We start from the raw sequence: 17,316 nt of genomic DNA, 5'->3' as shown, positions 1-17,316 counted from the left end.
GTTGCCTTGACCAATGAACACTTAGCTTGCACATGTGCATCTTCATTTGCTTCACAAAATGGATGCAATCCTTGAAGTGAACTGATTGATTTTTCGGTGCCATTACTGCGGCAGCGTTTGTTTGTCAAAAACCAGTATCACAAATACTGAATAGGTTCATGGAGACAATTTGATGAAATACAGTTTGGTGTTTTCATTCTCATTTCACAAACGGACAGACCACAACCTGATCTTTATGCTTCGAAACTGAAAGCTGTTCACTGTGTATGCAAAGTGATGTGATATGCCGTTAACCGTCTGAAGTTGCTTTGCAGTAAAGAAAAAAGCGATACTTAATTCTTTTGGAAAAAGAAAGAAGATATAAAACGACAAAACGGCTCTGAGAGGAAGCGTCGATTACATTTGGGAACTTTTGTAGTGAGTATTTTTTCTTTATTTTTCCAATGTTGGCTGTAGACGAAGAAATTTTACAATTACAGACTTTGCCTGTATCTTCCTCACTCGCGTCTTATGTCATTGCTCACGATCACGTTTTGTCATTGCTCTCTTGCATACGCATTACTTATCTAAAAACATATACAGTATGCTTCCCTATGTATAACCATTGTATCATCAAACAACAATAAATATATATATACATTCGGCGGTATATGTACCAACACAAACACGAGGTCAACACGACACTTCTTAATAGGCATTCATCACCATCTCCCTCTTCCCCTCAACGCACAGGCACACGCACGCACACACACACACACACACACACACACACACACACACACACACACACACACACACACACACACACTATAAGGGAGTTCCTGGTACTTCACTAAAGCTGTTGGGGTTGCAGATGAGGAATCAGGATCATATAATTTGTTGTAGAGGCTAATTTGACCATTGTCTCAACAACCCACTAACAAGAATAACAATATAAGGAAAAGAAATATGTTGTTGTTTTTAAAGCAGTTTATAGGAGTTTAGAATATTATACTTTACAGCACAAATATATTCAACAATAATTCATGAAACACACAAGATACAACTTTAAATGTCCCTATAACATGGAAAAGGGTCTTCAAGCTAGATATATGATATAAGCATTTACACAAATTTTAAGATATATATCATATGCATTATAACTAAATAAGAAATACCAGACTGAACTTACTGTGTTTGCAGTATTCTTTTTCCTATTCCCCTTTCACCCCTGAAAATAGAGTATGGCTGCCTACATCACTACATGGTGGGGGTAAAAACAGTCATACATGAAAAAGCCCACTTGTGTACATGTATACGAGTGAATGTGGGAGTTGCAGTCCACGAACGAAGAAGAAGAATTCCCCTTCCACCACCCAAACTTACTATCCTTTACTCTCTTTCGGCCCAGACCCCCACCCCCATCATCCATACCCCTCTCTCATGCGGTGCTAATACAACATGCTCATCTCACCCATCATATTCAGAGTGCACATTGTAGTGCACATTATGTAAGAACACCATTAAAGTGGAGAAAAAAACCAACAAACAAGCAAACAAACAAAACATACTTATTTTTTATAAATACACTCAGGAATCACTAAAAAGAAGCATTGTGCATCACTTATAAATAGAATTTTAAAAAACACTCTCAAGCAACAAACAAAAACAGACCTCTATAAATGCTTCGTGTACATAAATCAAATGACAAGTTTCAGTTTCAGTAGCTCAAGGAGGCGTCACTGCGTTCAGACAAATCCATATGTGCTACACCACATCTGCCAAGCAGATGCCTGACCAGCAGCATAACCCAACGCACTTTGTCAGGCCTTGAAAAACAATAGATAAATAGATATAAAAAAAAAAGAAAAGAACTACTACTACATAATAATAATATGTATAAGGTGCAAAAAGTTGATAAGTCAACTATAAGCGAAAAAAAAAAAAAAAAAAAATGATAATAAAAAATAAATAAATAAAAAATAATAAAATAAAAAATGAAAATAAAATTTAAAAAGCTTAAAGTATAATGCCAATCATTATAAGTTAAATTAGTAAATATGATCAGAATAAGTTCTGTACATGTTAAAATCAACAAAAAGATAATGAAAGATTACTTTCTGCTATATTTATCAGACATGCCCACTTCATCCAAACATTTCATGCCCATATCCCCACAAAAAGTACACACTCCATGAAACTCTCTCTCTCTCTCTCTCTCTCTCTCTCTCTCACACACACACACACACACACACACACACACACACACACACACACACACACACACACACACACACACACACACACACACCTTCCTGAAAGATGCACACAGACATGTTATACACAAAGCACTGGTGTACCCACTCGCACATGTACACACACACACACACACACACACACACACACACACACACACACACACACACACACACCTAAACATAAGGCATTATAATGACAAGAAACAATTTCAGTTCTCCTCACTTTTCCACTGCAAACTTCCCACACCTGGCTGCCTGCCAACACCATTTCTGTTCTTCTACTGACTGACTTCTTAGTTGAACAGTCTAATGGCACTGGGAAGAAAGGACTGTCAGTCTTTACCCTGATGCTCAGCAGTCTTCTGGATATGTCCCTCGCAGATTTCTGGGCCCTCAGTTCACAGTGCAATGGGATGGGTCAGCACGGTTGACATGTACACGTTTTTAAACTCCTTTTTTTCATAAAGTGCTCCAAGACAAGTCATATCACACCTGATCACATCCATGCTAGCATCTGCCTCTCTCAGACTGTTGAAGAAGCATAAACTGTTAAAAGTTATAACGCTCTGGACTGTGTTAGTATAAAACATCTGCAGGATGACTGGGTTGACCCAGAATGATGGCAGCTTCTTTGAGAAATGAAGACGTTGCTGGCCCCTCTTCACCAGTGCAGTGGTGTTGTCTGCACAGTTCAGTTTGTTGTCCAGGATGGTACCAAGACCTGTACTAGTGCTCGAGAACTTCAACCATTTCACCCATAATAGAAATGGAAGTTACTAGATTACTGATGGTGTTTGTTTCTTCCTGAAGTAGATTATGATGATCTCTTTGCAGGAGCTCTTCTTTTCATGCAACAATTCATGTCAGACACTATGTGCACATGTATTCTCCATATAAGTATACTTGTCATTCATCATTTATTCATGCAAACTCTAAGCCTGAGAAGAAGTGACACTATTCATTATTTGTGCAATGACTGTCAACACAATTAACACTTATCCATAGGAATGCATCACCATCCCCCACCCTTTCACCCCTAACACACACAAACACATAGGCAGTACCAAGTGCACACCACAGGTTTCCTTGTCCCATAAAATTGCACTGAAACCAAGGGAGTCCTTGTGACTTCTTGACTCGTGTCACTGGGATTGCAGAAGAGGGATATATAATTTATAGTACCTGTGAAATAGCAAGAATAAGAACAGAGGAAAAGAGAATAGTGTTTTTTTTTCTTTCTTTTTTTTATTTTTATTTTTTATAGTAAAATCATGTTTGAAAGTGATACCATGTACTTTTTGTAGATGTAGTATGAATGCTCCAGAATGATTGAGAAACAGACGATATATATATTTTCTTCACACTCCAGAAGTAGTCTGTGACAACCACAAACTTCTACTGACCTGTATTTGCCTTCAGTGTGTGCTAGCCACTCATTAGATGGTGAATCAGCTTCATCTTCATTATGAAAAGCTGGCCTACACTGCCCTGAACAGCCTTGCAGAACTTTGCAATTTTTTTTGTTTTGTTTCGTTTTTTGTACTCTTTCACAAGTTTCAATCAAGCTATCATGGTGTGCACAGGTATATACATATCAATATCTAAACTATCTTGAACAGCATTTTGGTCGTCAGTTCCTTCATGGACAGGGGTATTTCTGAACTCAGTGGTAATGAGTAATTTTGCTCCTGCTAGTTATAAATACAATGTTTAAAATGAAATACCTATTTGTCACAAAACATAACTTTACTATGTGAACATTTTTCAGTTCTATTTTGACAGGGTGCTGTGGATTTCTTTTCTCATATTTAGATGCTTGATGTTTTGGTTTGCGTCTGCAGTTCAGATTATTGCAGAGGATGGGGCAGTGTTGTAAAAAACGTAAAAAAAATGTTCGAGTGGGGTGAGTAAATAGTTATAGAATATTGCTGCATGCTTTCATTCAAGATTGGTTTTATTAACTATTGTTGTAAGCAGTTGCAGTTTGCTTGAAATATTATTTATTTTACTCTCAGTTAAATATAATCATTGCCTTGAAAATGATTGTTCCAATACTGCATGCGTATTTTGACTTGATACATATTTTATCATGTTTGAGCTTACAGGTTTCTGTTTATCTTCTTTTTTTTTCTTCTTTTTGTTAGATATCAAGCACACATTAAAAAAACAAAACAAACAACTGATTTAAGTTGATTGGCAATGACAGTCATTGGCATGTGAGATTGTGTGCATCTTTCTCCTAACATTCTTACCCATCTTCAGTGCTATTCCAGTGCTGCTGATTTTACTCTAATTCTTTCATGAATTAGCCTTTTGTCCAGTTCATCCTTTGACAGTGCCACAAAGCACTCTCTCTCTCTCTCTTTCTCTTACCCTCCTTCCCACCTTCTATCTCTCTCTCTCTCTCTCTCTCTCTCTCTCTCTCTCTCTACACACACACACACACACACACACACACACACACACACACACACACACAGAATCTCAACATTGGTAATGTTTGCTTAGTCAAAGAACCAGTCTGAGTGAATGCCTACCCTGGAGCATAGACTTGCCACCATGATATCCCCACACCACGTTTTGTTAATGAGCTTAAGATCTCTCCGATCATAGATCTACATCTGTTAAGCATATAAGGATATATATCTGAATATCTAAATGAATTCAAGAAAGAAAAAAGCTTTGAACCAAAAAGAGAGAAAAACTGTTCTTGTTATCTGTTGCAAATCTGTGTATTCAATTTGATATGTTTCTTGTATTTTGTTCTTTTTAAAGAAGTCAGTGAATAGAGTGATGTCCCTATGTTGATGCATGATTCTATCTGTAATAGTAATAATGATAATAAATTAATAATTAATAGTAATGATGATAATAACATATTGATATATTACATAAGTATTTTGCCAGCAGTTCTGGGATGGATGGACTGCGGTCAATCTGGCGACGAAATGAGCCACCCAGAATCTCCAGACACAACGAGCATATGTCTGTGGCGGAGTCATTGCTGTCTGAGGTGGACTACCATATACAGGAGCTGGATCAGGCACTTCAGCGACAACGTCGCTTTGAACAGAGGTCACGGACAGGAGTGGACTACAGCTGGCTGATATCTGAAGCGCCAAAGCCATACAAGATTCCACAGCTTGAACGGCTCGAGTTGGAAGAACTCTGCATGAAGGTGATGCTGTGCTTTTGTGGTTGGACCATAAATGGTAGGGATACTTTATGTGTGTGTGTGTGTGAGTGTGTGTGTGAGTGTGTGTGTAAGTTTGTGTGTGAGGCTTATGTAGACCTGCTGATGTAATATTTGGTGTCATATACTGTACCATGTCATACTGATGCAAACTAGGCCTATCGGTTTGCTCTGCTTGGCCAAATTTCACGTGGCTAACAGTGGAAAGACGACCCGTCTTGCCCAGTCCACTCTTAGCCAATCAAACGCCTCTAAAAGCTATAAGTGTTGAATCATTCCTTTGGCCAAGGCTCTCCACGCCATCTTGCCAGGTTTACGCTCTGTTTCGTCTTACGCTTTTTTTGGCTGTTAAGCGTATTCATTTGGCCTGATTTTGCTGCATATGGCTTGTGTTTATTGTATTCTTACATTCTGCGTACTCGATTCAACTCGGCCCCCTCTAATCGTTCGTTTTTCTCTACCTCTAAGTCGATCCTGTCTTTCCTTTCTCTGTTGGGGATCGGATTTTCGCTGGGTGCCTAAGCGCGGGTACCATGCCTCGTATGCCATCCCACGACGGCAAGAATCATGATGGGATCGAGACCTGGCAAGAGACTCTCCCAGGCCTGGAGCTCATGATTCCTCCCGACAGGGACTGCGGCGATGCGTCTTTAGACGCTGATCGCGGAGGCGACACTCATACCAATTAAACGGTCATGAAGGGGACTGGGGGGAAGGGGTACGAGCGTCGCCTCCTGAGGTGTCCCAGTGCGAGGCAGGGAAAAGGGGGAGTGGCAAGTCCTCTCTTGGCAGTGAGGACTCACAGCTAAGCATGAACTCCCAAAGGGAGGCCGCGCCCGGGCGTTACCCGGGTCCCCACTCGGAGACGGCCCTCAGGGGCCCCATTGCTGTTCCCCCTCCTCCCTCCTCTGCCGACCCCCATCCCCCACCTCCTTCTGGGGAGGAGAAAATTTTGGTTCCGGGGGGGGACCTCTACTTTGCCCACATCGGGCCAAGCCACCCCAGTCTCCCCACTGGAGGGGATTTGGGGCACGTGGCCACCTGCTCTGCAGGTCTTCCCGCTATCCGGCTGGTCTCCCCTGCTGGGAGAGGCCCGCACGTGTCAGGTGGTTCCGGGCAGTCAGCCCGCTCGTCTTCTGGCGGGACTGACACCCAAGTCGGACCTGACCTCCCTCCAACTTTCCCTTCATGGACGTCAAGGCGCCAGTGACCCTTGGGGTTGGGGTCACAGGATGGCTGGTGCCCACGGGTGGTTTCCCCCATTCTACCCATTCTGGGGCGCACCTATGGTGCACGCTGGGTTGCCGGGAGGACCAGGGGCCAGCCCCTCGTCCGCTCCCCACCGGACCCAACCCAGCACATCTCACAGGGTGACACACACAGCCCCGACAAGTGGGATCAAGTTCTTGTCGGTCAGGTTGAGCTCCTCGACCAATATTGCCACTCAGTCCACAAACTGGGCCTCTGTCAACCCACAGGTGACCTCCACGGTCACAACGCCCTGGTCAGGTCCGACAGCTGCCGAGGGGCCCCGCTCGGCCTGGGGGAGCCTGCAGTTCCCACCTACCCAGCCCTCGGTCCTACAGGGAGATGAGTGGGTGTTTGTCCCCTTACAGCACTCATGGGTCCCTTTTGCATCCAGGGACGCCCTCTCTGAGAAGGTGTGGCACCCACCATCCCAAGCATGGTTGGACCTACGGTCCACACGCTCCCCACCCGCTTCAGGCATCAAGGAAATAACAGCTGCGGCCATGGTCCCTGTTTGGGATCATCCCAGCTCATCCCACTGGGCTGACCACAGCTCACAAGATGCCCCAGCGGGTACATCCATTTGGGATGGCACCCTGCAGGGGATGGAATGGGAGAAAGAGTGGGAGCCTCTGTCTTCGGAGGAGGACGAATAAGCGGATGAGCACTCTTCAGGGGGACAGATTGAGCCCACGCCTCCCTAGGGACCAGCCTGAACCAAACTCGGACTTAGCCAAGCTAGAACTGACCCTGCCCAATCAGGTCACGCATGCCGAATCAGTCCCTCAAGCTACATTGTAACCCTTGACCCTCCTTAGGCCATGTGACTCTAACTCCAGAACCACCAGACCAGAGTGCCAGAAATGGCACAGGAATGGCTTAATAAACCAGCCTGCACTGTCAGGGGTGCTGCTTCCATCGTTCCTCCAGGCAGGGAGTCCCTCTCTGCCCCGGGTGCTTTCTCCCCGGGCAAGTTCCTTAAAGATTCCTCCATGGGTGGGATGTGGTCCTTGTACACACAGGATCACCCTGCCTACAGGGAAGCGGAACCCTCCGCGCAGAACAGGATGTTGGTCTCACAGCACACCACCTTCCCCACTTCAGCTAATCTATCTTTAAAACGTTAGCAGAGTGGGACAGATTGGCCCGCCGCTGCCTCCTCAAGGTTTCCACGGCTTATACCTTCTTCGACGTGTTCCTCCACAGGGCCAGTGAGCTGTGGGAACAGCGTCCAGTTAATCAGGACAGGGGGTCTCCTTCCTCTGTCCCGCCAGGCCTCTTCACCAACCAGAGGTTAAACACTTTTGGCAATAGGGTAGCATCTGGTCTCACGGCAGCTGCAGACACAGCTACCAGCCTTCACTTCAGTACTGTGCTAGCTCGGCGTGATGCCGTTCTCCGCCTCTCTAACATTCCAGTAGAGGAGAGGCCTGCCCTATGGTCCATCCCAGCACAGCAGCACTCTCTCTTCGGTCAGTATGCGCCCCATTTTGTCAGCCACAGGGCAGAGACAAACAGGGAGGTGGCCTCATATTTAGCCCACACCTCCCAGGGGCGCCAGGGTTCTATGCCATTGAAGAGACCAGCCACCAGGGCCCCTCCATATGCCACGCCACCTAAGTCGAAGCGGCGTGCGCAGAATCAGCGGCAGAGGAATAAACCACCTCATGTCCGTCCAAGCCGACCAGCCTTGCCCAAGGCCAGAAGGCAGCAACCCCAATGACTGGGCCCCAATTCAGCACCGCCAGTTGTCCATCCCCTCCAAGTAGGAAACTTGCCCCGGCATGCACATCTGTGGCGTGCTCTGGGACTCAACGACTGGATTGTGTCGGTGTTAGAGTCGGGGTACATGCTGCCTTGGGCGGAGGACCGCCCCCCTCTAAGATCCACTCCTCCTCCTTATGTGCCCAGCTCAGCGGAGCAGGAGAGCATCTTAGAGACAGAGATATAGCACCTACTCCTCATAGGGGCGATATCTCAACTCTCGGACCCGGGCCCCAGTTTTTACATCCGGTTGTTCATGATTCCAAAGGTCTCGGGAGGGTGGAGACCAGTCTTGGACTTAACTCCCCTCAACAAATTCCTCCCCAAAATCTAATTCAAGATGGACACACAGGCACAGATTCGGGATACCATTCAACAGGGCGATTGGGCTACCTCTATCAATCTGAAAGATGCTTATTTTCATATCCTCATCCATCCGGCGTCCTGTCAGTACCTGAGGTTCGTGTGGAGGGACAAGGTGTTCCAGTTCTCGGCCCTCCCATTTGGTCTGTCCCTTGCCCCTTTCCTGTTCACCAAGGTGGTGCGGGAATTGGTGTCCATCGTCCTGTCGGAATCCATTCATCTCTGTGTGTACCTGGACGACTGGCTTATCCTGGCCCAGTTCCAGGCCCTGTGCCAGAGTCATACGGCCAGACTTCTAGACCTTTGCTCCCAACTGGGCTTCCTCACGAACCCAGGGAAATGCAGTCTGTCCCAAAGTCAGTCCTTCGACATCTTAGGGATGAGATTCAACATGCAGTCCATGATAGTCTCTCCGACACCAGATCGCTGGAACCCAAGCAACAGCGTGGACACGTTCTTCTCTCTTGGGCATGATGGAGTCCATGGCACCTCTCATTCCCCTGGGCAGGGTTCTCAAGCGCCCTCTTCAGAGGGCACCGAGGCTACAGTGGTCCCAGAGCACTCAAACATGGGATACCCAGATATGTCTGGGCAAGCGGTTCCTCGAGGTGACATCAGAGTGGCTAACCACCCCTCTTTGGACACAGGGGGTGCCCATAGCCCCACCTACTCTTCAGGTGGCACTCTTCACAGATGCCTCCTCCCTGGGCTGGGGAGCCCACATGGACTCACTCCATGCAGCAGGGACTTGGTCCCCGGAGGAGCGCCTATGCCACATCAATGTTCTGGAACTAGAGGCAGTTCGCAGGGCTCTCCTGCACTACATGGGGGAGGCCACTGGCAAGACCATCCGCTTGTTCACGAACAATACGACAGTCGCATGTTATGTGAACAAAGGAGGGGGAGCACACTCGGCAGACCTCTCCCTGCAGACCGAGGCTCTCCTCCGTTGGTGCCACAGCAAGGGCATTACACTTTCAGCGAGACACATAGCAGGAAAAGCCAACATCTTGGCAGATGCTCTCAGCAGGTCCAAGAGTGTCATCCACACAGTGTGGACCCTGGACAAGGACACCCTTCAGGAGGTGTGGGAACGATGGTTTCGGCTGATGGTGGACCTCTTTGCCACAAAGTTCAACAAGAGACTTCCCACTTACGTCTCTCCGGTTGCCAACCCGGAAGCGTGGGCAGTGGATGCTCTTGCTTTAGGCTGGAGCAGTCTGATTGACTACGCGTTTGCTCCCTTTCCAGTTCTGTCCAAGGTGATATGCAAAGCCAGATTGGAACACCCGCAGCTGATTCTCACTGCACCGAAATGGCCAGCCCAGCCCTGGTTTCTGGACCTTCAGTCCCTGACACATGTTCCACCCCTGAAACTCAAAACCAAACCTCATCTGCTGAGGCAGCCTCCTCTGAACTGTTCTCCATAGTCACCAAAGCAAGGAGGGAGGGAACAGAGACTTTGTATGACTTTCGCAAGAAGAAATGGTTGCAGTGGTATACGGTGCAGGACGTTCCCCCTACTAACCCTACGAGCATGCAGCTGGCCAACTTTCTGGCTCACTGCTCCTCGGTTCTCAACTTGTCTGCTAGTTCTGTGCGAGGGTACAGGTCTGCCATCTGTACCACAATCAAACAGCTAGGTGGTCCCGCCTTTGAATCAGATTTCCTGCTCAGAGAGGTGGCTAGGGGCGCCTCTCTGAAGGAAGCTAGAAACCCCAAAAGAGTGCCCCTGTGGGACTTGTTCCTGGTGCTGGATTTCATTCGATAACAACCCTTCGATCCATTGGGTACTATTCCTTTTGACTTATTCACCCTCAAGACCACTTTCCTTCTGTTGCTGGCCACAGGCCATCATAGAAGTGAGATTCATGGTCTTAGTGGAATGCAACAAGATCTGGCCTTCCACAGAGATGGTTCCATCACTCTTCATTTCCTTCCAGAGTTCTGGCTAAGAACCAAGACCCCAAGGTCCCTTCCCCCTCTCTGATGGTCAGATGTTTGTCTGATATTCTTGCCCAAGATGATGAGGATAGGTATCTCTGCCCTGTTTGGTGTTTCAAATACTATTGGGATAGGTCTCGCCATAGGCGTTCTTCTCAGAGGCGTCTTCTCATCTCCTCAACGAGAATTACAAGAAAGACATCGCTGCAGGCACCATTTCCCGCTGGGTTTCCCAAGTCATTCGTAGAGCCTACTCTCATTCTCACAGGGATATCAGCTGTCTTAATCCCAGAGCACATGAAGTGTGGGCCATAGCTACTTTGGCTGCTTTCCAGCACTCAGTGCCACTGCAGCATGTCTTGGAGGCAGCCTTCTGGTGGTCTGAGAATCCCTTCATCAACTTCTACCTCAGGGATTTCTGTGTGACGAGGGCTGACGGTTCCAAGGGGATTTCGTTTGTCGCGGCTAACACTGCCGTCTCGGTTACAAGGGCTCCCCATACGAACCAGTAGGCGTTGCCCTCCTCCATTTGCTTTAAATTCTGCATCAGTTTGACATGGTACAGTATATGACACCAAAAGGAGGAGTTTGTATTATACTCCATGTTTGGTGATACATATACTTACCATGTCAAACTCGAATGCCCACCTGTCCGTCCCCATGTCGCTGCCCTGGTTCTCATGGAGCATATTTCTCGATGGCCACGGAATGATTCAGCGCTTATAGATTTTAGAGGCGTTTGATTGGCTAAGAGTGGACCGGGCAAGACGGGTCGTCTTTTCACTGTTAGCTGCGCGAAATTTGGCCAAGCAGAGCAAACCGATAGGCCTAGTTTGCATCAGTTTGACATGTTAAGTATATGTATCACCAAACATGGAGTATAATACAAACTCCTCTCTGTTTTCTTGTCTAAATCTTAGTAGAAAACAGACGGGAACCACTGTGTTTAATGTGGTTTTTTTTAATGGATGTTTTTCATGCGATGTAACTGTGTAAGTCCGACCACTCTGTTCAGTCTAGTTGTTTAGTTGGTTTTTGTTTGATTGTTGTTGTTTTTTATTATTTCTTCTTCTGCGTTTGTAGGCTGCAACTCCCACGTTCACTTGTACATACACGAGTAGGCTTTTAAATGTATGACCGTTTTTACCCCGCCATGTAGGCAGCCATACTTCGCTTTCAGGGGTTTGCATGCTGGGTATGTGCTTGTTTCCATATCCCACTGAACACTGACATGGATTACAGGATCTTTAACGTGTGTATTGGATCTTTTGCATGCGTATACGCATAAAGGGGGTTCAGGTACTAGCAGGTCTGCACATATGTTGACCTGTGAGATAGGAAAAATCTCCACCCTTAACCCACTAGGCGCCGTCACCGAGATTCAAGCCTGGGACCCTCAGATTGAAAGTCCAACGCTTTAACCATTTGGCTATTGCGCCCATCCATTTTTGTGGGTTTTTTTATTAAATTTTTTGGTGTTTTATTTAACATACTCTGTAAGTCCTATGAACTCTTACAAGACTTGCACCAGTACAGAAAGTTTAGCCATTGCTTGCATGTTCCATAGTGGTCAGAACAGAACAGGATAGAACATTCAGAATAGCATCAGATTTTCTTCTCTCCCAACCCCCACTCCCACCCCTCCCATCATCTGTCTTCATCTTGCTTAGTCAAGTAATTGGGTGTATGTGATTGATCAAAGTTTTCATTTGGATGATGTCCGTTGTCAATTAGATCCATCCCCTGACCAGATTAGTTCAGTATAGTTAAGTAATTTTATTTAATGTGTCTTCATTTTACTGACATAAGACACAATGTTATTTGTTGTAAATTTCGAATAAAGCAAAGTATGAAATATACACGTAAATACATGCATATCTTCTGCTGTCTTTGTTTATTTAGCGTGTGTGTGTGTGTGTGTGTGTGTGTTGTTTAAGGTTTTATTTTTTAGTGGACAAGTTTTCTTTGTGAAAAGAATTTTGCAAAGGAGTATCATGGTCTTATCGCAGTTATTATTATTATATCATTGACTGGATTATTTTTCTCTGTTGTGTGTTGATTGGATTATTTTTCTCTGTTGTGTGTGTGCTCAGCTGGAACCATGTGAATATTCCAAAGTGGTGATGCTCTTCAGAAATGCTGTTGTGAAAGAGCTTAAAACAGAAAATCTTCCTCGCATCATGCGCTCTTGTGTTTTACAGGTACAACTGTTGTTTGAGTACATTTTTCTCTGTTTCTGTGTGTCTCTGTCTCTTTCCACCTCCCCTTCTTCTCTGTCTTTCTGTTGGTCACCACTCTCCCATTTCAACATCTGTTCTGCTATGATGCAGTGCTTTATATTGGATTGAAATACCCTTGTAAATTTTTCATCTGTATCTACCCAGAGACATTCCACAGGCACAAATGGGAAGACTGGTATGAGAACAGTTAGGTGTTATCCATATCACTATTGTCTTTGATGACCGAGCAGGGTTTTTTTTTTGTGTTTGTGTTTTGTTTTTATTGTTGTTGTTTTATGAATTATTCATGCAAAGTCATAGACAATCTTTTCACCTGTGTAATATTCTTCAATTTCATCATCAAAATATAACTTTCATTTCGGATTGTTTCCTGTGTTTCATCTTGTTCATCAGGCAAGTAACACATGGGATGATAAATGCTTATGTCTACGCACACATACCCATGCACACAGGCTTACTCTCTGTCAATTTTTCATTGAAAAACACTTTAATGATTATGAATGTGGCTAGTAAACATGAATATACCATACTTACAGATTCAATAAATTACTGACTCAATCAACTTTTTACACATATACAAATGTGCAGAAATCCAAAGATATTATATTAGTATTTTTTTTAACTCTTATCACCTTTTTTTCAATTTCTATATTTTTTTTAACCATGCTTTTTTGTGACAGTGTCAGAGTAGACTTCCATCTATGAATAAAGGAAGCTTTTATGTCAGACTGTGCTCATTGTTGCATTTGTTTTTTAATGAAACATTTTGACCTCCCAGTTTTCTTAGAATGCAAATGGCTGAGCTTACTTTTTGTGATTTGCTTAAAATGACTCAGCAGTTGTTGTTAGTTGAGGCTTAGTGTGCAGTGTCATGCATGGCCAGGGTAGCAGTAACATTTAATTAAGATGCCATAGTTATGTTGGACATTGTGCAAACTAGACACATGAGCATTTAAGTTTACACATGTGATGTACACTCCTCAGAGTAACTTGGCAACTCTTTGTTTCTTTTCTGTTCGCAAGGCGTTAGAGCAGAGACCTAAGCAACACTCTGTGAGAAGCAGTATATCGGACTGGGTGAATCAGCGCACCTACAGTTTGGTCTCCCTTAAGATCAAGCCACCAACCCGCATAAAACCTGCAACTGAAGATATCGACATAGAGATGCAGACAGAGAAGCCTGGTCGCTCGGAACGCTCTTCCAGTATGCCCAACTTCTCTGTGACTTCCAGTGTGACTGCCATGGATTCATCATCCACAAGGATAAGTGACTGCACAACCGGAGCGTACCCTGTATAGAGCAGTACTGGGCTCTGTTCTCCACAGAGGGTGCTGTAGCAGATGTTCCCAAAGCAAGCAAGAGGCTCTGGGGACAGTGTTGAGAAAATACACTTTTCTCTCCTTTGGACTGCTTGAAGTGATCTGAGCTCAGTGATCTGACTTCAGTCAAGCGGAACAGGGTCAGATCATAGACAAAGGTCACTAACTTCTGGTTGCTTCGAAACATTAGAGAGCTCAGAGCAACAAAAAGTTGCTTGCCAACTTTGTTTTAACAGAGCAAAATACTCACCTGTATATTAAAAAGGGGTGGAATGGATGAACAGTGTACAAGTGTACTGCAAGCAGCAAAGCAAGTACTTATATGTGATTTTTTTCTTTTTTTTTCTTTTTTTTTAAGGATGGGGGAATGATTTAATAGGCAAGGAAGTGGAGAAATATCAAGTTAGAACCTGTACCTTTCAAGAAGCTTCATGTAAAAATTTTTACCAGCCACTCTGTGGCCAAGTGGTTAGCCTCACGTACTGACAGCTTGGAGAACACTGGTTCGAATCCTAGTGGAGGTGGGATTTTGTGTTCGCGGCCAGCTTCTACCCAGAGTTGAGTGTGCATGGGCTTAAATAGGAAGACTGAGACAACACAGTATCACCCACTTCACGGAAGCGTCTTTGGGTGTGTTGCTCTTATTTCCTGGCCAACACTGCAAGTGTATGTATCTAGAGCCCACTTAACACTGGGATATTATTATGACAGGAAGCGTAGAGTACAGCCTTGAAATGTAGCCCCAAACCTAAATGGACCTCCATAACAGTATCGTCGTCGTCATCATCATCACCATCATCATCATCATCCCCCTTTATCATCAGTATAAAAAAAGTCCGAATTCATGTGGCCTTTCATGCTCTGCTCTAATGGTGACCTCAGTTTTGATATCCCCTCCACTTCCGAGCTTGGGGTGAGTCATTTCAAGGTCTTCAGTGTTGACAGATTGATGGGAAGCTGTTGTTGAAGGTAAGTGGTGGTGGTCTCCACTCTGGGGGTAATGCTCACTCAGTCTGGCTCCGCAGCTAAGCCATTATTGTCATCAGCAGGGGGCTGAGTAGGTGGTGTCCAATGTACACAAAATCAGAACAGGCACTACTGAACACCACCAAAGTGACTCAGCAGAAGTGCAGGGTCTCCTCTGGTGTGTTGCCTCCTGGTGAACTAACACTGATGGTCCTTGCAGACTGACAGTGCTGGGACTATGACAGACGAACCCATGTGTGGCTGTGTATGGGGGACTTGGAATGAGCAGTGTGGGAGTAATGCCATTGAAATGATGCAGATGATATGGGACAGCAAAAAAAGAAAAGAAAAAGAAAAGAAAGCAAAAAAGCTTTATGCAATTTAAACATGCAATAAATCTATTAATGCAGTATATTATGTTTCATTTAATTTTAGTAGATTTATCTCTACTGCTATATCAAAATGACTCTGTTCCCCAAGACTGAGGGCATTTAAATCCCAGGTTGGCTCTGAAGTTTACTGCTTGAAGAAAAATCCAAGAACAGGAATCGGTGTTGGTGCAATGCCTTTGCATTTCGCTTGTGTGACAGTGCTTAAAATTCAGTGCAGTATAAAACAGTATTGAAAAAAATTTTGACTTTGAAAAAAGAAAGTATTAGTTTTGTGAGAAAAAAATCAAGTGTATTAAAGGAAGATTGGAAAAAAAGAAGAAAAAAAAGGAATCAGTTTTGTAAAACAAAACAAACAAACAAAATATGTGTATTAGTTTAGAGGAGGGATCTTTGGCAGTGTGCTGAAATTTGAAAAAGAACTCAGGCTGCTTGTTTTTCAACTATGAAAATGTAACAATATGTTGTTTTAGCAGTTGGCATGGCCAGTATCCATGTAGTGAACTGTGTACATGTTGTTGGCTTCCCATGTAACAGATTGGCAAAATGGTTGTTAGTATTCATAGAACTGGTAGCATGAGGATAACAGTAACAACAGAGAGAGGCCATATTTGTCAAAAGGTTTGCTGCTTGGGTGGGCAGATCTCATCAGAAAACTAAATCTGTCAAACATGTGCTCGGAATACCGGTAACATGTAATTGTCATTACGAATATATATCTCGTTTCGTTATTTAGGGCATTTTTATCAGTGCACAGTTGCTGGTCTATTTCAGTTTCAGGATGGGTGGTAGTTGGCATTACAGGATGGAGGGGTGAGGGAAAGGACAGTTTTATGACAAACGGAAGGTCTCTGGACAGATAAATCTAGTTAGTTTGTCCTTGTTTTGGTGACCAGTGCCTCAAAACTATTTGTTCATATGTCGCATAAGACGGCATGTTTATGTATGAAAAAATGTGTCTTGATATATGTCACTTCCAAGTTTGCTGCTTTGCATGTGAACATTTTTCTGACCAGTTATAATACAGTGTGGCTTGAGGGACATTGTGCTTTGATTTTTTACATCTAAAAATGTTGATTATTTTGTATTTATTTAAAATTCTTTGACACAGACATGCTTAGATTGTTATCTACTACAACTGCACAGTTTGTTTTTCCCCCAAATGTGTTCATTTTACATATGATATATGGTTTCACTTAACAGATCTGTTTTAACCTTTTTGTTCCGCTCAGGTGATTGTATTCAGTTCCTGGAAAGTTTGAGTAATGCTTATTTCTGGTGCTTGTTTTGTCCACATTGGATTGTAAATGGCAATGTGCAATAATAATAATAAAAAAAGACATGTAATCAGTCAGATTAGTTTGTATCATCAGTCATTTTTTTTAAATTAGTGTCATTGTCAGTTTCAAGTTGTGTCATAAGTTATTTTTCATGTTGTGTCATCAGTAACTTTTATTCAAATTATATCATACATCAGTCTGTTTTTTTAGGGGGGGGGGGGGGGGGGTTGTTGTTGTTGTTAAAAACAATTTTTTTTTTAGTTGTTTTATGATGTCAGTTTTGTAAAAAAAAAATTTAAAAAAAAGTATGATCAGTCATTTTAATAGAAACTGTTGCGTTATCAGTCATTTTTCTACTTGTGTCATCAATCA

At 44.0% G+C, this 17,316-nt stretch overlaps 1 protein-coding gene across 2 annotated transcripts; it reads left to right on the top strand.

Moving 5' to 3' along the window:
• Positions 1–66: 66 nt before the first annotated feature.
• LOC143284651 (protein RD3-like) lies at positions 67–17,126 on the top strand. Of its 2 annotated transcripts, XM_076591542.1 has the most exons (4): positions 67–417; positions 5,148–5,415; positions 12,843–12,950; positions 14,013–17,126. In XM_076591542.1, exons 2-4 carry the CDS (start codon positions 5,155–5,157, stop codon positions 14,286–14,288), a joined length of 645 nt encoding a protein of 214 aa, XP_076447657.1. In that variant the 5' UTR covers positions 67–417; positions 5,148–5,154; the 3' UTR covers positions 14,289–17,126. The 2 variants fall into 2 exon arrangements, with proteins under 2 accessions (XP_076447657.1, XP_076447658.1); XM_076591543.1 differs by lacking the exon at positions 67–417 and having other exon boundaries at positions 4,694–5,415.
• Positions 17,127–17,316: the final 190 nt, after the last annotated feature.

This window comes from Babylonia areolata, chromosome 8 (genome assembly GCF_041734735.1).
Source record: "Babylonia areolata isolate BAREFJ2019XMU chromosome 8, ASM4173473v1, whole genome shotgun sequence".
Lineage (NCBI taxonomy): Eukaryota > Metazoa > Mollusca > Gastropoda > Neogastropoda > Buccinidae > Babylonia > Babylonia areolata.
This window is presented reverse-complemented; position numbering and strand designations above follow the sequence as displayed.

Excerpts from the sequence above, each read along its gene's own strand:
- LOC143284651 (XM_076591542.1), top strand. The coding sequence starts at position 5,155 with ATGGATGGACTGCGGTCAATCTGGCGACGAAATGAGCCACCCAGAATC. Across the intron at positions 5,416-12,842 it reads TGGAAGAACTCTGCATGAAG|CTGGAACCATGTGAATATTC; the intron begins GTGATGCTGTGC and ends GTGTGTGCTCAG. Across the intron at positions 12,951-14,012 it reads TGCGCTCTTGTGTTTTACAG|GCGTTAGAGCAGAGACCTAA; the intron begins GTACAACTGTTG and ends TCTGTTCGCAAG.